The following is a 22,880-nucleotide window of genomic DNA, read 5'->3' on the forward strand; positions in this document are numbered from 1 at the left end:
CTGTTCCCAATGTATTACGACTTAATACTACTGTTTATTATATGTCTTTTTTAGGGTTTGTTGCCAAACCGATATATTTTTATATACTGCCTTGGTTGTTGCTGTTTTAGTAATTACTACTCTTGTCCAATACGATCCACATTGGTTTATGGTTTAATCATTTATTTATTTTTGATCACACTGTTTTTCGATTTTAGACCTATCTATATTATAGGGTTGTATGTTGTCTTCAATACCTTTTTTATTTGATAATCGTCACTTGTTCTGTTATTTTTTATTATCACGGTAGGAGTGTAGTTTGATAGCAAGTTTGTATCTTCTTTTTTACTTATCACCACTATCCGGAGGTACACTATTAGACTAGTGTATTAGTATAGGATTTATCTGATCAATACACCATTAGTCGTAACTATTTGGTTATTTGTTATAGACACATATTGTATATCTAATTTTTATTTTTTAAGCATTTTTTAGGCATCTAGGATTTGTTATATTTCTGTACTTCACTCATAGATTTCAAGTCTTTTCGATTCACACCATTGTTAGTTATATTATTGTTAGCACATATATCACTTATTCCCAGTTTCAACACTGTCACATTACTATTCACAGTTGTAATACTGCCATATTACATTATTATATTAGTTCACTATTTCTATCACTGGTTTACATTTGATTAAGACTATTTAGTCTCACAATCTAACACACAGGCCACTGCTAATCACGTGACCTGTGCATTTGATTTGTATTTACGTATTTGGATTACAGAGTATAATGTTATCTGTGAGTGAGAGGAACAACAAGAGATTGTTGCTCGTGTCACACACAGAATCCACTGCTGGCACAGCTGCATCTGACAGTTCTGTTGAGAATCTGTCCATTCATGCACTTTTTGCGAGATTAGAAGATGCAATCAATGTCGAGTGCAGACACTGGTTGGATGAAGAAATGCTGCAAAAATATATTGACAAAGAACAAATACCTTGTGGACTTAGGATTTTTAAAAGTTGTTCATTTAAAGATGACCCCACTGTCAATTCCCAATGGGAGAAAGCATTAACTTTATGTTCCATCACACTTTTGAAAATCTTGATTGCCCACAGGAAAATTTTAGTTGAACAATCCTCTAAAGAAATAGATTCCATTCAAAAAAGTTTAGAAAAATTCAAAACATCGCATCTTTATGATGAACTGAATACTATGGTTCTACAGAAAACAGATGCTTACCAAAAAGATTTGATGTTGGTCAAAAATCGTAAACTTATTAGGGATGAAGAGGATTACCAGAAAGGTCAGATACACACCTATCATAAGAATAAGAGAATTCACGAAACATCTAGCCCTGATCCTAAGAGCATCTTAGTTTCAGAAGTGAATGCCACCTCACAGGATAGGGTTATCCAGCAACCACCTTCAAGAGTACCACCTAATGGCCTTGAAAATGAGTGGACCACGGTATATTACCCGAAAAATAAAAATAAACATAAGAATAAAAACAAATCGAATAATACCACTTGGAATAATCATCAGTCCAATAATAATACTAATGAACAGTGGACGAACGCCAACAGACGAAACCATTATTCTTATAATGGTAATAACCACTGGAATAAAGATAGAGATTATCCACCATATGGCCTAGATCATAATGGTTATAGATATCAGGGTGAATATAATAGAGGACATCAATCCAATTATAACAACCCCAATTATGGATATAGACCTGATCACAGAAACCCTAAAGAAAATAGGAATGTTAACCATGTACAGCATTCCAATGGGTACCATAACTCCAGAAATGATACAGTTACACCATCTCACCGTGCTGTAGGAAATTATCATCAGACCCAAGGTGATCCAGCTAACCAACATATATCATTTAATTATGGCCATGGACATATGAGAGATAATTCTCTTAGTGATCAGGGTCCCTCACATACTAGGAGGGCTATTACGAGCAGCCATGAGATTACACCATCTAGAATGCCAAATAATGTGGGTGCAAATGCATATCCTAACCACATGTTTGCCCCCGATGCGACTTTAAGCCCACATTTTCCAAACGATAGCCAAGCTATCATTTCTGATACTGATTCTCCTAATCATTTTTTAGGGACAGGTCACAGACAATCGTCATGGAAACAGAAGACGATTGCCAGTTACCTAGAGCCGGTGATCTCCCTTACTGCACCCCCGAAAGGGAAAAGACCTCACGGAAACGAGGGTGTAGAGGACGGAGCACAGCCCGCAAAAAGGCAAGATTACAGACCCTAAGTAAGGGGATCTTTAATCTATCGTCCCATGTCTTGTCAAATGACGAAATTCGGGTATTGGGCAAAGGTCTTTCTTTTAGTCCTACCAACAAGCATAATGTTTTTTCACTTTTTGTGGATTTGAACCGGTTCACCCAAAAACTGTCATTGCAAAAATACTTTGCTGAAAAGACACTCAAGAATAGTACACTGTTGCCTATTCTGACAGACTCAATGGGAGCCAGACTCAATCAAGAAATGGTTCCGGTTATTGAACCTGACACTTTTATTGACCAACTGTGTGAGGGGTATATACATACCAACTTCAAAAATAAATCGAACTTTGTGCCCCAATTGAAAAACAATGCCCATATCGAAATTTTCAGACAACTTGTTAGTGACGATTTTGATAAAATAACCAAAAAGATACATGGACAAAATAATCTTTTTCCTAATGAGAAAAAAGCTTTGGAAAGTCTTAAAAACAACAAATCTATTGTCATAAGACAAGCCGATAAAGGCGGAGGGGTTGTGCTTCAAGACCTTGCTGACTATCTAACAGAGGCCCGGAAAATTTTATTTGATGTTAACTACTACACGAAATTGAACTCTGACCCCACTACAAGGTTTAAATCATCTCTTAAGGATATTGTTGATTCTGCCTTCAAAGAAGGTATACTCCATAAAAAAGAGAGGGATTTTTTGGTAACTGATGAGCCCAATTTGGCATTTTATTACCATTCTGGAGCACAATTATTTTGTGTTCCAGGATGAATTTTTTCTTCAAACCAAAGGTACTGCCATGGGTACCAGGTTCGCCCCTAGTTACGCGAATTTGTTTATGGGTCATTTTGAAAAGCGTTATATATATGACTCACACTATGGGGCGAGCCTGGTATTCTATGGCAGATACATTGACGATCTGATATTTATATGGAGGGGCAATGAGGACTCAGCCACTTCTTTTGTGGATTATTTGAATTCAAACGACAGGGGTTTGACCTTCACGAGTTCAATTAATACTAAATCAATTGTTTACTTGGACCTGCACTTGAGCTTTAATGAAGGCAAGGTGACCAGTACAACCTATTTCAAGACGGTTGACTGTAATAGCTATCTGGATTTCAAAAGTTGTCATTTTCATGCCTGGAAACAGAACGTACCATATGGTCAGTTCAAACGTATTCGCCGCAACTGCAGCACGTTATCTGACTATGATTCCCAAAGTCAGGTCTTGAGGGAACGTTTTCTGGAAAAGAACTATCCACTTAGCATTATAGACAAAGGTTACAGAAGGGCTAGATTAGATGATAGGAATGGTTATTTTATCAACTCTAACAAACATTTGGGACAAGTAACTAATAACTATAATGAAAATCCTCTTTTCATCACGCAATTTAACTCTAATCATGTATTGATTAGAAAGGTGCTGGCCAAACATTGGGACATTCTAACTAAGGATCCCATTTTGGGTAAGTCGATAGGTACCAAACCAAAAGTGGTTTACAGGAGAGCTCCTACTCTAAAGACCCTGCTTGCTCCCAGCAAGATAGTTAAACATAAGAGACAACCAGCCCTCATAACACCGAAGTCTATTGCACCAAAGTTTGGTGCTTTCAGATGTAGAGCGAGCAGATGCAAGATGTGTCAGTCGATTGACACCAAACAAAAAACCTTTCGATCTACTATCACTAATAGATCTTATTCGATCATTGGACATATCTCTTGTGCTTCAACCTATGTTGTATATTTACTCACCTGCTTGTGTGGCATCCAATATGTGGGCAGAACCTGTAGGCGGTTCAGCATAAGGTGGTCTGAACATAAACGTAATATGAGGAAGAATTACAAGTACCACAGTGTCTCTAGACACTGCAACATTATGCACAATGGTGATACTAATTGCTTCTCCGTGACCCCTTTAGAACATATACCTAAATCTTATATCTATAATAGGTATTTTAGATTAAGACAAAGAGAAACGTATTGGATCCACGTTTTGAAATGCATGCATCCTGATGGGTTAAATTTGTGTATTGACCTAGCAGCCTTCCACTAATTAGGGCCAAGTACTAGAGCTGTATCCAGTCATTCAATCCATATCTTTTATTCTTTATTTTATATTTTTATATTTATATCTGAGCATTTAGTATAGTCAATGACTAAGTTTAATACTGTTTGATTTATTTTTCTTTGGTGCTTATAGTCATTATTAGTACAACTTCCGTTAATTAGGGTCATCCGTTAGAGTTGTTTCCAGTCACTCTACCCATATCCTTATTAGCACAATATCCATCAATTAGGGCCATCCGTTAGAGTTGTTTCCAGTCACTCAGACCCATATCCTTCACTTTCTAATTTTACAATTACATTTGAGCACCTTGTATAGTCAGCGACTAAGATTAATATTGTAATTTATTATTTTATTTGGAGCTTTTAGTAATTAGTAGTAGGATTTTATAGGACCCCCTGATATCCATATTTAGGACTTTGACATGGTCTTTTTCGCTGGTCCTCTTAGTCTTACCCTCTTATTATCTAAGGATTGCCCTTTCCCCCCCCCCCCCCCCCTCTTTATAAACACTTCTCTTATTCTTTATTTATTTTTTAAATCATTACTCAGCCCCTTTTTGTTAAAATGGACCATATATTTTTTTCTCTGGTCTGAATCTTTTAATGATACTGGGTTTTTACGATACACTATTATATTTTATTATACTATGATCTTAATTTGTGAGCGCTTTAATTCTTCACATGTTGTATATTGTTACAGTAATATTTATTATATGTATGATTTGAATGTGTATATTCTCTGTAAGGACAGACCAATTACGAACATATAATTCAGAATGTATGAAATATTTGTGTATGTTATTTGTTGTTGGTAGTCCATCCTTAGCTCCGGCTCCTGAGACACCTCCCACTCGATTCACATCCTATCATCAGTCATTCCCACCTGGAGGTGTGTCGGTAGTAGGAGCTCTGTGATTGACACAGGTGTGTTATAAATAGAGCAGGTATTTCCATTTATTAGTATCAGCCTGATGAAACGACTATTTGTTGAGAAACGCGTTGCTGTACGCTTGTTTTTATCTGTTTGTACTCAATAAATGTATCCTTGAGTACATCACACCTGCCTGTTTTCTATTACTATTGCCGCTGGAGCAATTTGGTTACGTTCCTGATCCCCTTTGGAGGTCCGCTGTGTCGAGTTCCCTTCGACTCTATTGGTTCCCCTGCTGGGTTTACTCTGACGCTGCTTGCTGAGTGACGTTTGCCTAGCGTACCGAGCTTACGCCTGTCTGACGGGCGACTTTTGGTTCCGTCCTGCCTGTCTGGGTACACGTTTGTACCACCGCTCTTGTGAGTAACACTCTGTGTGGGGGGTCCGCTGCTTATGTGTGTCCCTTTGCTGCCTTAAACGATACTTGTCCCATGAGGCGCCTCTTCCATCTGTCATCCACAGGTTCCCGTTGTTAAAATAATTATTAAATTAGTAGTGTCTATATCAGATGAGACAGCTGATTCTATTAAGATCATATTTGGAGAATTATAAACATTGGATATAGTAGCTTTGCAGAATAAAGCAACACTAGGTTATTTTTTTAGTAGTTCAAAGAGAAAGTGTGAAGCAATTAATTTTAAAGAAATTATTTTTATTGACTGTTTTACTTTTCATTTTTGTTGCAGGGCAGGCCTTAGCATAAGTTACTAAGCATAGCCATACAGCCTCTTGATGAAGTCTAGCAGTTTTTACTTGCTCAGTATTTATGTTTAAGATATAATTTAAATTGTACAGGGAGTGCAGAATTATTAGGCAAGTTGTATTTTTGAGGATTAATTTTATTTTTGAACAACAACCATGTTCTCAATGAACCCAAAAAACTCATTAATATCAAAGCTGAATATTTTTGGAAGTAGTTTTTAGTTTGTTTTTAGTTTTAGCTATTTTAGGGGGATATCTGTGTGTGCAGGTGACTATTACTGTGCATAATTATTAGGCAACTTAACAAAAAACAAATATATACCCATTTCAATTATTTATTTTTACCAGTGAAACCAATATAACATCTCAACATTCACAAATATACATTTCTGACATTCAAAAACAAAACAAAAACAAATCAGTGACCAATATAGCCACCTTTCTTTGCAAGGACACTCAAAAGCCTGCCATCCATGGATTCTGTCAATGTTTTGATCTGTTCACCATCAACATTGCGTGCAGCAGCAACCACAGCCTCCCAGACACTGTTCAGAGAGGTGTACTGTTTTCCCTCCTTGTAAATCTCACATTTGATGATGGACCACAGGTTCTCAATGGGGTTCAGATCAGGTGAACAAGGAGGCCATGTCATTAGATTTTCTTCTTTTATACCCTTTCTTGCCAGCCACGCTGTGGAGTACTTGGACGCGTGTGATGGAGCATTGTCCTGCATGAAAATCATGTTTTTCTTGAAGGATGCAGACTTCTTCCTGTACCACTGCTTGAAGAAGGTGTCTTCCAGAAACTGGCAGTAGGACTGGGAGTTGAGCTTGACTCCATCCTCAACCCGAAAAGGCCCCACAAGCTCATCTTTGATGATACCAGCCCAAACCAGTACTCCACCTCCACCTTGCTGGCGTCTGAGTCGGACTGGAGCTCTCTGCCCTTTACCAATCCAGCCACGGGCCCATCCATCTGGCCCATCAAGACTCACTCTCATTTCATCAGTCCATAAAACCTTAGAAAAATCAGTCTTGAGATATTTCTTGGCCCAGTCTTGACGTTTCAGCTTGTGTGTCTTGTTCAGTGGTGGTCGTCTTTCAGCCTTTCTTACCTTGGCCATGTCTCTGAGTATTGCACACCTTGTGCTTTTGGGCACTCCAGTGATGTTGCAACTCTGAAATATGGCCAAACTGGTGGCAAGTGGCATCTTGGCAGCTGCACGCTTGACTTTTCTCAGTTAATGGGCAGTTATTTTGCGCCTTGGTTTTTCCACATGCTTCTTGCGACCCTGTTGACTATTTTGAATGAAACGCTTGATTGTTCGATGATCACGCTTCAGAAGCTTTGCAATTTTAAGAGTGCTGCATCCCTCTGCAAGATATCTCACTATTTTTTACTTTTCTGAGCCTGTCAAGTCCTTCTTTTGACCCATTTTGCCAAAGGAAAGGAAGTTGCCTAATAATTATGCACACCTGATATAGGGTGTTGATGTCATTAGACCACACCCCTTCTCATTACAGAGATGCACATCACCTAACATGCTTAATTGGTAGTAGGCTTTCGAGCCTAGACAGCTTGGAGTAAGACAACATGCATAAAGAGGATGATGTGGTCAAAATACTAATTTGCCTAATAATTCTGCACTCCCTGTATAGAGAAGCTGTGAGTTATTCTCTGTAAAAGTATAATCAATGTATTTAGTTTATATTATATATCCACAATGTTTTCCTGGTTTTAAATGATAGGATAAGTTAAGCTATTAAAGCAAATGGTGATGCTTACAAAAAGGTGAAAGATGTTTTTGTTGGACAGAATTGTGATTGTATCAGGGTGCGTGCTCATCTTGTGCTGTTTTGTTTCCTTCTTAGACTCCCTCTGACTCGAGTGTCTGCTTGCTATGGGGATCCACCTGCTTTCCTTGTCTACCCCATGAACAACCATCCGACTTCCAGCATGTACCTGCAAATGGACACTTGCAAAGCACCCCTACTGCAAATGGACTATGGTATTGAAGCAGAGTGTATGATGGAGGTGGAGCTCTAAGAGGACAAAGACTGTTCTTAAAGTGATCAGAGGTGACCCAGAGATATTTGTGCTGTTCCCATACCATGCTTCACTATGGAGAGTGTACAGAGCAGGAAACTGTTGATGCTATTTGGGGATGCTAGCTATGCAGGATGAGAAATAAAGATGCAGCATTGTTTGGGGGTAGATAGGGGGCTGGTTGGGTCTTTGTGCAGATAGACCAGTAGTTTGAGGATGCTGGGAGGTAGACGGAAAGTATTGGGGAGACGGTACCTATGTGCAGTGACAAATTGTGCCCTACTGGCCTATAAAATTATAGCAGTAAATGTGAATAGATTTCTCTACAGTATTCTCACATATATTCATGTTATACCAAAGTATTAGGCTTATATTGTTGTTAATGGATTTACCAATTTTCTGTGCCTTTTATATAGTCATTCAATTTTCATTTTATGTTATTCTGGTAGAATAAAAGGATGGTATGTTAGGATATAGTTAGCTTTACCGATGCCATTTTGTCTTTAGGCATCCATTTTGTCAAGAATGGTTTATTATAACAGCTTATTATGTACCAAGAAATCTGCAGATGTTAGTAATACTTCTATAGCTAGAATGGCCTTGTTAATGTTCCTGGCAATGCGCCTGGGAGCCACATTATCTATGTAAGATGCCCAAACGGCCTTGCTTTGGGCTGAGCTATGCGCCTAGATGTACTTTTTTTATTGTTATAGAAATACTCCTTAAAACTCCTCTTTTACCAAATTATATTATAATGAGCTTCTTTTGTTCCTGAGAAATATTGTGTAAGATGATGTAGTTATGAGTATGTCATTGTTTAACCCTATATGCTGTAACCACTATCTATAAAAGTATTGTGCACCTTATAATAAACAGAACACTGATTAGACTGACTTGCTGCGTCTCTGATTACTGTTCCCGAGTCATCTCGTCAGGTAACCCATTCAGTTCCAGGTGAAGGTGTAGAATATGGTTAAGTGCTAACTGACACTCCGCCCCTGAAAATTACACCTAACAAGAAAATTAAAATAAACCATCCGCATAGAGGATGATCTTCAACTGGTGTGAGACAATACTAGAGGCTCAAGTGCAAAATTAAATAACAGAGGGAACTTATCTAGAACAAAGTCCGATATGCAGGGGCGCCACAAAGTCCAGCTCTCAACTGAGCAATAAAGGGTCAAAATGCGATGGAATCAATCACAGAAGGATTCTCAAGGATTTGCTCGCTTATACAAGGGTCAGCTACTCTCTCCCATCACATGATGAACGTGAAGAAAAACTACCCAACTTCAGTCTGAAAAAAAAAGAAAATAGAAGAGGCACTTTCTTGTGCAAATCATCTACAATCAAATTAGCAGGTAAGGTATCACTCGCTCACAAAATACTCACATAAAAGGCAGCACTCGTCATGCAATTGAACACAGACTGGAGTCTCACAGTGCTCCAGCTCGCTGACACCGCAATCTCCAGAACAGAGGTTCGCTTGGATCAAACGATGCCTAATTTCAGTCTGAAGGAGCAAAAAATAGAGAACACACTTCTAGTGCAGATCGATTTCAAATTGACAGACAGGTCAAATACTCTCTCGCTCACAAAATACTCACAAGCAAGGCAGCACTCTGGCGTGGTATTGGGCGCAGACTGGAGTCTCACAGCGGCTCCAGCTAGCTGACACCATGTTCTGCATGGCCCGAATCCAAGACTGCTCAGTTTAGGGTAAAGGTATGGTACAACTATTGCAAATAAGCCCCTACTAGCCAGATTCGACTGATCGATATAGGGGAATAATCAAATAGATTGAAAGATACAAAGTGATAGAATAAAAAAACACACTTTAATACTATTAAAAACGATAAAAAACATTACAGCACTCGCAAGTCATCAGTGTGATGTGCTACTTTTTTTTATTCTATCACTTTGTATCTTTCGATCTATTTGGTCATTTCCACTATATCGATCAGTACACTCTGTACTGGAAGGAGGGATAGGGAGGGGGGAAATAAAGAATTAAGTATTGGGAAAGGGATCTGGGAGGGGGTAGGGTATTGAGGGGGGGGGCAGCTACACTGCAAAAAATGGGATATAATTATAAAAAAGCCAAAATTTGACCAAACTGGGTACTGGCAGACCCAGTTAACCCCTGATGAATATATCTTATACCTCCTGAATGCATTCTTGACCTAGTTGGATGCTTGTAGTTCTTTAATTTGATTTTTTTTATTCCATGAGTACATATATGCTTTGATTTCTCCCCTTAAAACAGCTTTAGATGTTACACAACATTTTTCAATCTTGTTAATGAGGAATTTAAATAAACAAAATATTTTCCATTTTTGTCTGATCCAATATGCAAATTTGTTGTTATTGAATAAGAATCGCGGGAACACAAGGCCTGTTTTATTATTTTTTTCCTTGTGTAAAGACCTGAAGGTCAGAGTAAGAATTGCATGGTCAGATATCAATATATCCTCTATCTTAGGGGTTGATTTATGAAGCAGCGGATGCTGCTTCCGACCCACTCTGCTTCAGTTCCACCTGAAGCGGAAGTTAAGAAGAAGCGGTCCTAAGACCACTGCTCCTTAACTCGTCCGCCACCTCTGAGGTGGCGGACAGAAATCAGCCCGATCGAATACGATTGAGTTGATTGACACCCCCTGCTAGCGGCCAATCTGCAGGGGGCGGCATTGCACCAGCAGTTCACAAGAACTGCTGGTGCAATGATAAATGTCGACAGCATATGCTGTCAGCATTTATCTATGTGCGGCGGACATGATTCACTATAGCGGATCAAGTCTGTCCGCACCATGATAAATTTACCCCTAAGTCTCTATTTCCAGGATGGAGAGTCTCTCAGAGATTAAAAAGAAATCGATTCTAGAAAACATTTTGTATGCTTTAGATTCACAGGTAAAAACCTGATTATCTAGATTCTGGATCCGCCATATATCCCTGACTTTTAAAGACTTGCAAAGTTTATTAAAAAATGTGGACATTTTATTCTGTTCCTGTATTCTCTTATTTGAAAGTCTATCCAGTTCTGGCAACAGAGACATATTGAAATCTGCACCTAATATCAAGTTGTCACAGATAAAAGAATATAATTTAGATTTATTTTTTTCCCAGAATGATGGATTAAAAGAATTTGGTTCATATATATTACAAATGACATATTTTGTGTTGTTAATTTCAATTTGAAGAATGATATACCTGGCTTCTGGGTCCTTCTCTATCTTTAAAATCCTATAATCTATTTTTTTATGTATTAAGACCACCCCACACTTCCTTTTAAAGCAAGGATTAGCTACAACCTTTTCTTTCCATCTAGATTTTAACTTAGGAAGTTCTATTTCTTTAAGATGGGTTACTTGTAACAAAATCAAGTCTGGATTATATTTTGCTAGTTGCCTAATAATAACTTTTTGTTTTGCAGAAGAAGTTATTCCCCCTACATTCCAGGACAGTAGAATTAAATCTACCATATTACTACTCTAAGTTTTTGTAATATCTGCATAATACAAAACCCCACCAGAGGGAGGGGGACAGGAGACAAAAAAAGGGGGAAAGAAAATTAAAACCCAACATCAAATACCAAAAGGTACCTATTTGACCAAATGGGTCCAACTTTACTCATTTAAAAAGACTTCATTTGAATATTTATTCAAGTCATCACAAAAGTAAACACAACAGAGAACCCTGCTAATTTTCTTTAGTATCTAGGAAATCTTTGCTTCTTTCATATTGTTAAGTACATATTCTTTAACTGTAAGCAAATACAATTTTTTATTATAATTTTATTTTCCACTTTATTAATATATGTAATATGTATTGCTGCCCTATGCATAGGTCTAGTTTGAATTCTGTAGATATGTGCTTGCATATATTTTTATATGTAAATACATACTGATATTTATTTGAGAACATAAGTGAAACTATTCCTATACATGGGGCAACAATAAATATTACTCATTACAATTTTTTTTCTACATTGAAACACGTGCATTATTTGCAAGATTTAAAATTTAATTGGGGAAATAGGCTTCAAACAGCTAATGTTTCCTCTTTTACACCTAATTGAGCTAGCTGTAATATTTTTTAGTGTATCTACAGCCTCCTACAGTGTATTAATGGTTTGCACTTTCATTGGAAACCTGATATAAGTTATCGCTTAATGACTTCTAATACTTTCTATGGTATAATTCAACATTGGAAGAAGTCAATAAACAAAATTGCTTCTTACAGCATGTCTATCGGTTTGTGACCTCATGCAAACCTAATTACGGCTCACTGGAAACCAGTAATTATCATTACACTTTGTAACAAAGTGTAGCAAAAAAAAATAATATATATATATATACACACACATACAGTATATAAATACACAGTAGAAGAATAATATTTCCTTTCTTTTTTTCTCCAGTAAGCAATAAATACAGCAACATATTTCATAGAAGTTCCACAGACTATAGATTTGCATTCATTTTTATGTATGACACACTATCTTTGTCACAATATTGTCTTCTGTAATTCAAAATATCAAAAAAATGACAAAGAAGCCAAGGATATATTGTTATTTTTGTGTCTCTACAAAGAACATTACCCATAACATTTTACAGTGAATTGCTTGAGTTAAAATCTTTGTTTTATAAACTGAGATGCAGCAAGACGCTACTATCATTGTCTATAATGTGTTGTTTTCTTATTTATGGTGGTCTGACACAGAGGGTCACTGCATAACCTGAAGACACTATATACATAAAACATATACATAATAGAAAATTAATATACAAGTGTTTTCTCACTATGCTGAGCTGACGTTGGTCCCTCCCCCCCTCCCCCTGTCTCAGAATCAATGCATGCAGCATACACCTCTGCTTTTACCACTGCAGTCAGAAAGCACATCAAGAAAATGATTATAAAGCAGTGTTACTGTGGCGGCATTGACAAGAGAGAGTGGGTTGGTGCAAAAATCCTTTAACCTAAAGGAGATAAAAGGACACTGAGACTGCTGCAGTAGCTGCTGCTGATGAGGATGCTTTAATAACATATGGACGTCTTTATTAATGACAAAGCATATGATCTGCACAATGGAACCCAGCACGGAAGGCTGCTACTTCTGTATGATGCACTGGTTTTATGAGATGGTGTTTGTTTCTCTGCAAGGATCATGAATACTACAGATTAATTGCTGTTGGATGTCTACAGGAAGCATTTGATTGATCCTTTTGTTATAACCTTCCCTGTGCATAAGATGTGTAGCAACCAAGCCAGCCTACAGGATGAACAATGCAAATTCTATTCTTACATGTTTTATCAGGCTGTTCGCGATAAGGAGCCTGTGTGGAAGTTGGAAGAAATGAGAACTATGGAATATTTTCACTGGGAGGATGATGCAAGCCTGAGGTGTTATTCTCCATCTGATGCTCTCATGTATGCTGTGGTGCATAATCACCTACGCTATGCCCAGTATTTGCTGTCTCACTTCCCAGAAGAAGCCTTAAAGGTGCCTGGCATAAAATTCTGCTGTTGCCCTCCTTCTGCACCTCACCTAGCCCTGGCTGTTACTTATGACAGAAGAGATATCTTAATAATGATCATTAAAATGGTTCATGAATTCCCTAATCTTCACTCCTATATTAACAGGGCAAGTTGCTTTCATCTATCAGATGGAAAGACTCCATTACATCTGGCATGCGAGCTTCTCAGCCCTGCAACCGTCTTGATCCTTCTTGGCAATGGAGCATCTTCAAGGATAGGGGACCGTAATGGAGAAACTCCACTGGATGTCATTTTGGAGCAATTATGGAGCTCCAAGGTTAATACAGATTCTAAAAAACTCTGCTTAGAATATCTTTTACTTTTTTCACCTTCATTGAATTTCAAGATGAGAAAGATGTTGCGTGACAATCCTGGCTTTTGGACACCTTTACTTGGAGAGGACAAGTTTCATTATCTTGTGGGTATTAAACCTGCTACGCTTTATCTTACAGCTATGCAAAAAGTTCTGCAGTGTCTGCACCCTTCAAATTTCCCCCAAAGCATTCAAGCCCTTCCTATCCCTCATTCTCTAAAACCCCTGCCAGGCTTGCATTAATTATTAGGTAAACCAAATACTCTTGTAGCGACCAGTAGCATTTTGTTTTCCATTTGATTCTGGGATGCTTGGTGCTTCTAATTTAGCATATCACTTTACACAGACAGCTTCTAAAAATGTCCTATGTTCTACAACCAGAAAAAAGAGAGAAGGCAGGAACACTATATGCAATCTGCAGAAGAAAAATAGTCATGGAGCTGTCTTTGTGTAAGATATGTGTCTGCCCCTGCACCATTATTAAAGATGTGCAGAATCCTTGTATACAGTATATACAGTATACACCACAGATAATATATCTATATTGAGATATATCTATATTGTACATTATATATATATATATATATATATATATATATATATATATATGAATATATATATATATATATATATATATATATATATATTATGTGTATATCAACCACTACACTACACATATATAAATTATATCTAATAATATGATATGTTTTATATAAGTAAACCTGAAGCAGTGTATACATGTATATATATATATATATATATATATATATATATATTTATATTTACATACATACAATATAAGATCTCTGGAGCAGGGCCCTCCCCATTCTGTACTAGTTTTGTTTAGTCTGTTATGTATTTTTATCTTATCACATATCTTCATTGTAACCCCCTATCCCTGTACCCAGGGCTACAGAACTCTGCATCACTATACAAGAAAGTGATGATAATAATAATAATAAATAATAATAATAATAGATACAGTATATACATACACACACACATATACATGTATACAGTTATATATGTGTGTGTGTATCTGCTTGGATAATTAAATATACAGTTTAGCTAACATAACCATGATATATGAATATTATTATTATTTTATTTAATACTTCATTTAACCCTTTCGCTGCTAAACCTTTTTTAAACCCTATTGTAAATCAAATTTCAGTAAGTGACCAACTCAAATTATATATTGGGGCCCATTTATCAAGCTCCGTAGTGAGCTTGTGGGCCCGTGTTTCTGGCGAGTCTTCAGGCTCGCCAGAAACAGCATATATGAAGCAGCGGTCACAAAGACCGCTGCTCCATAACTCTGTCCGGCTGCTCTGAGCAGGCGGACAGGAATCGCCGGAATTCAACCCGATCGGCCCCGAGTCTGCAGGGGGCGGCGTTGCACCAGCAGCTCTTGTGAGCTGCTGGTGCAATGCTGAGTATGGAGAACGTATTGCTCTAAGCATTCAGCGAGGTCTTGCAGACCTGATCGGCACTGTCGGATCAGGTCCGCAAGACCTTTAGGAAATAGGCCTCTTAGTTTTGTTTTTTTTCAGGTTTTTTTAATTCAATGCTAGAACACAGGATGCAGCAGAGGCTGAGCAGTGGCAGGTCACAACAGAGGCTAAGGTCACAGCAGAGGCTGAGTGATGGCAGGTCACAGCAGAGGCTGAGCAGTGGCAGGTCACAACAGAGGCTAAGGTCAGAGCAGAGGCTAAGGTCACAGCAGAGGCTGAGTGATGGCAGGTCACAGCAGAGGCTAAGGTCACAGCAGAGGCTGAGTGATGGCAGGTCACAGCAGAAGCTAAGGTTACAGCAGAGGCTGAGCAGTGGCAGGTCACAACAGAGGCTAAGGTCACAGCAGAGGCTGAGTGATGGCAGGTCACAGCAGAGGCTAAGGTTACAGCAGAGGCTGAGTGATGGCAGGTCACAGCAGAGGCTGAGCAGTGGCAGGTCACAACAGAGGCTAAGGTCAGAGCAGAGGCTGAGTGATGGCAGGTCACAACAGAGGCTAAGGTCACAGCAGAGGCTGAGTGATGGCAGGTCACAGCAGAGGCTAAGGTTACAGCAGAGGCTGAGTGATGGCAGGTCACAGCAGAGGCTGAGCAGTGGCAGGTCACAACAGAGGCTAAGGTCAGAGCAGAGGCTGAGTGATGGCAGGTCACAGCAGAGGCTGAGCAATGGCAGGTCACAGCAGAGGCTAAGCAGAGGCAGGTCACAGCAGAGGCTGAGTGATGGCAGGTCACAGCAGAGGCTGAGCAATGGCAGGTCACAGCAGAGGCTAAGCAGAGGCAGGTCACAACAGAGGCTAAGCAGAGGCAGGTCACAACAGAGGCTAAGCAGAGGCAGGTCACAGCTGATGCTGAGTGATGGCAGGTCACAGCCAATGCTGAGAAATGACAGGTCACAGCAGAGGCTGAGCAATGGCAGGTCTCAGCAGAGGCTGAATGATGACAGATCAAAGCAGAGGCTGAGCAGTGACAGGTCACAGCAGAGGCTGAGCGAAAGCAGGTCACAGCAGAGGCTGAACGATGGCAGGTCACCACTGAGGTAGAGCAGTGACAGGTCACAGCAGAGGCTGAGCAGTGGCAGGTCACAACAGACGCTTAGCAGTGGCAGGTCACAGCAGAGGTTAAGCAATGTCAGATCACAGCAGAGGCTGAACGATGGCAGGTCACCACAGAGGTAGAGCAGTGACAGGTCACAGCAGAGGCTGAGCAATAGCAGGTCACAGCAGAGGCTGAGCAATGGCAGGTCACAGCAGAGGTTAAGCGAAGTCAGATCACAGCAGAGGCTAAACGATGGCAGGTCACCACTGAGGTAGAGCAGTGACAGGTCACAGCAGAGGCTGAGCAATGTCAGGTCACAGCAGAGGCTGAGCAATGGCAGGTCACAGCAGAGGTTAAGCGATGTCAGATCACAGCAGAGGTTTAAGTGATGTCAGATCACAGCAGAGGCTGGACGATGGCAGGTCACAACAGAGGCTTAGCAGTGGCAGGTCACAGCAGAGGTTGAGCAGTGACAGGTCACAACAGAGGCTTAGCAGTGGCAGGTCACAGCAGAGGTTAAGAGATGTCAGATCACAGCAGAGGCTCAGTAGTGACAGGTCATAGCAGAGGCTGAGGGATGGCAGGTCACAGCAGAGGCTGAGCAATGGCAGGTCACAGCAGAGGTTAAGAGATGTCAGATCACAGCAGAGGCTGAGCAGTGACAGGTCATAGCAGAGGCTGAGGGATGGCAGGTCACAGCAGAGGCTGAGCAATGGCAGGTCACAGCAGAGGCTTAGCAATGGCAGGTCACAGCAGAGGTTAAGCAATGTCAGATCACTGCAGAGGCTGAGCAGTGACAGGTCACAACAGAGGCTGAGAGATAGCAGGTCACAACAGAGGCTGAGAGATAGCAGGTCACAACAGAGTTTGAGAGATAGCAGGTCACAGGAGAGGCTGAGTAATGACAGGTTACAGCAGAGGCTGAGCAATGACAGGTTACAGCAGAGGCTGAGCAATGGCAGGTTACAGCAGAGGCTGAGCGATGACAGATCACAGCAGAGACTGAGCAATGACAGATCACAACAGAGGCTGAGCGATGGCAGGTCACAGCAGAGGCTAAGCAATGACAGGCCACAGCAGAGGCTGAGCAATGGCAGGTCACAGCAGAGGATGAGAAATGACAGGTCACAGCAGAGGCTGAGTGATAGCAAGTCACAACAGATGCTAAGCAATGGCAGGTCACAACAGAGGCTGAGCGATGACAGATCACAGCAGAGGCTGAGCAATGACAGGTCACAGCAGAGCATGAGCAATAACAGGTCACAACAGAGGCTAAGCGAAGACAGATCACAGCAGAGGCTGAGCAATGACAGGTCACAGCAGAGAATGAGCAATGACAGTTCACAGGAGAGGCTGAGCAATGACAGATCACAGGAGAGGCTGAGCAATGACAGGTCACAACACAGGCTAAGTGAAGACAGATCACAGCAGAGGCTGAGCAATGACAGGTCACAGCAGAGGATGAGCAATGACAGTTCACAGGAGAGGCTGAGCAATGACAGATCACAGCAGAGGCTGAGCAATGACAGGTCACAACAGAGGCTGAGCGATGACAGATCACAGCAGAGGCTGAGCAATGACAGGTCACAGCAGAGGCTGAGCAATGACAGGTCACAACAGAGGCTGAGCGATGACAGATCACAGCAGAGGCTGAGCAATGACAGGTCACAGCAGAGGATGAGCAATGACAGGTCACAGGGGAGGCTGAGCAATGACAGGTCACAGCAGAGGCTGAGCAATGACAGGTCACAGGAGAGGCTGAATAATGACAGGTCACAGCAGAGGCTGAGCAATGACAGGTCACAGGAGAGGCTGAGCAATGACAGGTCACAGCAGAGGCTCATCAACGACAGGTCACAACAGACGCTAAGCAATGGCAGGTCACAGGAGAGGCTGAGCAACAGCAAGTCACAACAGACAATAAGCAATGGCAGGTCACAACAGGGGCTGAGCGATGACAGATCACAGCAGAGGCTGAGCAATAACAGGTCACAGCAGAGGCTGAGCAATAACAGGTCACAGCAGAAGCTGAGCAATGACAGGTCACAGGAGAGGCTGAGCAATGACAGGTCACAGCAGAGGCTGAGCAGTGGCAGGTCAAACAGGAACTGGTAACTAAAAACAAACTTTGCACTAATCCCAGGTGCTGCAAGGCTTCACATACTTGCAGCAAGTTAAACAGGTATGCTCAGACATTACAGAGAACCAGGTGTACTCATGAGCTGCAGCAAACAAGGGATACACAAGAGCTGCAGAGGACAATGAAAGTTCAGGAACTACAGCAAAATAATGAGTTCAGGAGCTGCAGTGGATAAAGTGCTCAGGAGCTGCAGCTCAAACCAGGAAACAAGGTCAGACTAGCTGAGTCGTTATCTCTCTGGCAAATACAGTGCAAGGGTGATCCAGAGGCTTGGTCAGAAAAAATGCAAGGCAAAAAATACCGCAGGTCAGTCTAAAATTAGGCATGAAAGCAACACACAAACAGAATTAGGAACTAGCCAAGCTCAATACCGAAAAAGGAAACAGCAAAGGATTCTTCTTCCACAGAGGCACAGACTGAGTAAACTCAATGTCTGGGCAAAGACTGATTAGCCAGGCAGGTTTAATAGTCTGTTGGTAATTGCATATTACCAACAGCTGGTAAGAGGTGGAGTCTGAGAGAGAAAGCGGAAAACCAACAGAAAAGCCCTCAGGGGAAAGTCACTGGGATACAACATGGAAGATCAGAGTTCAAGACCTGATGGGGGCATGACAAAGCTTTTTTTTCTTGCAAGGTGTTAGTTGTTACCACAATAATCACCTGACTATACAAACAAAATTGATATCTTTTTTAAGAGATGGACTTGTCTACTAGAAAATAAACTTATTAGAGGTCTCTAAACATACTAGATTTTTTTTGTTGATCATATAATGTCCCATTTCCAAGCAAATCCCCATGTGTTATTTTTTACTTTTTACATCTTTCCATATTACAGTTCCATGAACACCTCCATGTTGATTCTCTTTCAAATGAGGGGTCTTGGAGGTTCGTATCTGCTAAGGGAGCTGAGATCAAGGGGCTTGAAAAACATTCCCCATCCAGCTCCCTTGCAGCTACACTAAGCTTCTTGGTTCTGCCCCCTTGTGACATCATCACATGCATACACAGTGATGTCACTGACATTCCCATGAAGCCTGGGAGTGGGAGTGCCGGCCATTAGGCCACCAACCATCCCTTGCCTGTAGTGTGGGGGGATTGCCGAAAACAGCTTGGATTGGTGATCCCCCTGCATGACGAAAAGGACTCGTCATGGAGCCATAGGCTGCGATGAGCACATTTTGTCATGTGCATCGCAGTGGTTAAGATGTTTTTGAAAATTGTTATTGATATTATTATTTTATTTAACACTTAAGATGGTTTTGAAAATTGTTTATCATTTTACATATTATTTATAAAGAATGTCAACAGTTTTGCATGTCTTAAGCAATGCATTTGTTTCTCAATGGGGATTGTGTTTTGGCAAGAAAATAAATGCATACTGAGAATAAAGTGTGTTTAAATATATATAATAGTCTGTTTGAATTAAGTGGAGAAATTGGTTCACACAATCAAAGCTTGTCTACTTTTATATACAAAATAATTTACATCTATTGATAATTTAATGAAATAATAATAATCAGAGCCAAATGATTTTGAAACTGCTTACAATTATACCAAAGATGAATAAGCAAAAATTAGTATTGTGACAATAAATCAATCAATTGTTCCCCTTAACTATTTTTCTGAAATTCAAATCTTTCTATAGAATTGATAACACATTTAAATATTGACTTTTAATATTCAGATATAGAATATTAACAATTCAATAGCAAATATAACATTGGAATATTGATTGTTAACATTTGAATATTACATATGAATATTGATTCCCATAGACATTGATATCTAGGAGAATCATCTTTAGAAGGGTAATATTTAGAAAATGTAACAATCATACAATACAATCGTCAAATGGTACTTTCCATATTCAAAAGTACATTTTATGTATGGACTTTATTAACTTCTTTTTTTTTGTTTTTGCAAAGATAAAAGTGAATTTAACATTTTCTAGAATAAATGCGGCCAACATATATATTTTTAAACAAATGTGCCAAAGCATTTGTACATTTTGAACCACCAGATAGGCCTATGTAAACATGCTTCCTATAGAGACTTCCATTATGTATTGATTTCACCTCTTCTTGAGAGTTACAGTTCACTGGTTACAATGCCGAGATGCTGATATCCAAGCAAGGGGCTATTATTTAGCTTCAATTGACAGACATTTCATTTCAGCATTAGTGGCTTCACTGTCAGTGAGTTACCAAGTGCTAGAAATGGGAGTTCCAGCTTGGAATAGAGCCAGGAGAGAGGATCTGATAACGTAATCAAAAAGGTATGGGCACAATATGGTGGCAAATGTAATATGGTCAGAAAAAAGGGTATGAATGTCACAGAGGTGGATGAATGGTTAAAGGTACAGTCAACACTAGAACTTTTGTTGTTTTAAAAGATAGATAATCCCTTAATTACCAATTCCCCAGTTTTGCATAACCAACACAGTTATAATTATACATGTTTTACCTCTGTGATTGCCTTATATCTATGCCTCTGCAGACTGCCCCCTTATTTCAGTTATTTTGACAGACTTGCATTTTAGCCAATCAGTGCTCACTCCTCTGAAAATTCACGTGCATGAGCTCAATGTTATCTATATGAAACACATGAACTAACGCCCTCTAGTGGTTAAAAACTGTCAAATGCAGAGGCGGCCTTCAAGGTCTAAGAAATTAGCATATGAACCTCCTAGGTTTAACTTTTAACTAAGAATACCAAGAGAACAAAGCAAAATTGGTGATAAAAGTAAATTGGAAAGTGGTTTAAAATTACATGCTTATCTGAATCATGAAAAAAAAAAAAATTTGGACTTAAAGGGATATGAAACCCAAATGTTTTCTTTCATGATTCAGATAGAACATGTGATTTTAAGCAACTTTCTAATTTACTCCTATTATCAATTTGTCTTTCTTCTCTTTGTATGCTTTGTTGAATGAGCAGCAATGCACTACTGGTTGCTGACTGAACACATGGGTGAGCCAATAACAATCAGTAGATATATGCAGAAACCAAACAGCAGCTAGAACCTAAGTTCTTTGTTGCTCCTGAGCATTTCTAGATAAACCATTCAGCAAACGATAACAAGAGAGGGAAGCAAAATAAATAATAGAAGTAAATTGGAAAGTTGTTTACAATTGTATTCTCTATCTGAATCATAAAAGAAAAATGTTGGGTTTTATGTCCCTTTAACTGTTCCTTTAAGTTTAAGTTTAAAGGGACATTCAATTCTAAACATTTCTACTGTGCATACAAAAGAGCACTAATTAAACTATGTTCAAAAAAATTGTATTGTCACTTTTAATATGTTAAAAGTGTTTTTTTTTTCTTCAATATTTACATTTATTGATTGTAAAAGCACCATTTTCGGTTTTCGGTGATCTACATTTTATAACAAGAACAACACTACAGGTTTCTATTGAAGGGACATATGACATCTTGTTACACTGAAATTGTATCTGCAAAGAAGATGGTTAAAAGAGATTGCACCTTCGTGACCGGCTCCAAACACGTACATTTCTTGAAATCCCGTTCGTGAATACATGATCCCGTTGAATAATGTAGGCCTAATGTCATTTCCAATACAAACCTGGTCATGAAGGTGCAATCTTGTTTGAACATCTTCTTTTCAGATGTGATATTGCAATGAGCGGTTTCATGATTATAGTTTCGGCAATGTATAAGAAAATGTCATATATCCTGAAATGCCTTGTTCTTGTTTTGAGATTTAGATCTCATCAAACCAGAAAATGGGGCTTTTAAATCCATAAATGTAAATATTTTAAAAACCAATAGTGATAGAGCAAACATGCCTAGATACAAATCACATGGGAAAAAGTGACAGAATAGTAGCGCCAAAGGCTGAAGTAATCTATCAGTGCTATAAAAAATATAGGCGCAGTTAGCCACTTAAAAATAAAATTAAAAATAATAAAGATAAAATTACAAAAATGGTGGCCTATCTAACATATAACTAATAATAGCAAATGCAACTATAAAATGGGAAGTTTATTATACAGTTTACTCAATCTGGCAAAGCATAAACAGATGTTATATGACTTGTATTAGTATGTATAATGACCTAAGTGCGTGCCACCTAAAGGTGCAAATAATTGGTGCCAGATGTGGTAAGTGACAAATGAAATAACAGATATTGACACATGTATAATGTACCCTAATACAATCAAGTGGGTACCCAAGTGAATGAACGCCCCTCCTGGGGTAAAAAAGGATAACAAAACAATAATAATAAAAAATAATAAAAACAAAAATAAAAAGGTGTACACGTGTACAAAAAAAGTCTCTATTAATCACATGGACCGCCTGTCCTTAAAACATATAAGTG

At 39.3% G+C, this 22,880-nt stretch overlaps 1 protein-coding gene across 1 annotated transcript; it reads left to right on the plus strand.

Annotated features, from left to right (window-relative positions):
- Positions 1-13,255: 13,255 nt before the first annotated feature.
- LOC128655811 (ankyrin repeat domain-containing protein 9-like) lies at positions 13,256-14,122 on the plus strand. Its single transcript, XM_053709379.1, has one exon. It carries the CDS (start codon positions 13,256-13,258, stop codon positions 14,096-14,098), a length of 843 nt encoding a protein of 280 aa, XP_053565354.1. The 3' UTR covers positions 14,099-14,122.
- Positions 14,123-22,880: the final 8,758 nt, after the last annotated feature.

The sequence above is a fragment of the Bombina bombina genome, chromosome 4 (genome assembly GCF_027579735.1).
Source record: "Bombina bombina isolate aBomBom1 chromosome 4, aBomBom1.pri, whole genome shotgun sequence".
Lineage (NCBI taxonomy): Eukaryota > Metazoa > Chordata > Amphibia > Anura > Bombinatoridae > Bombina > Bombina bombina.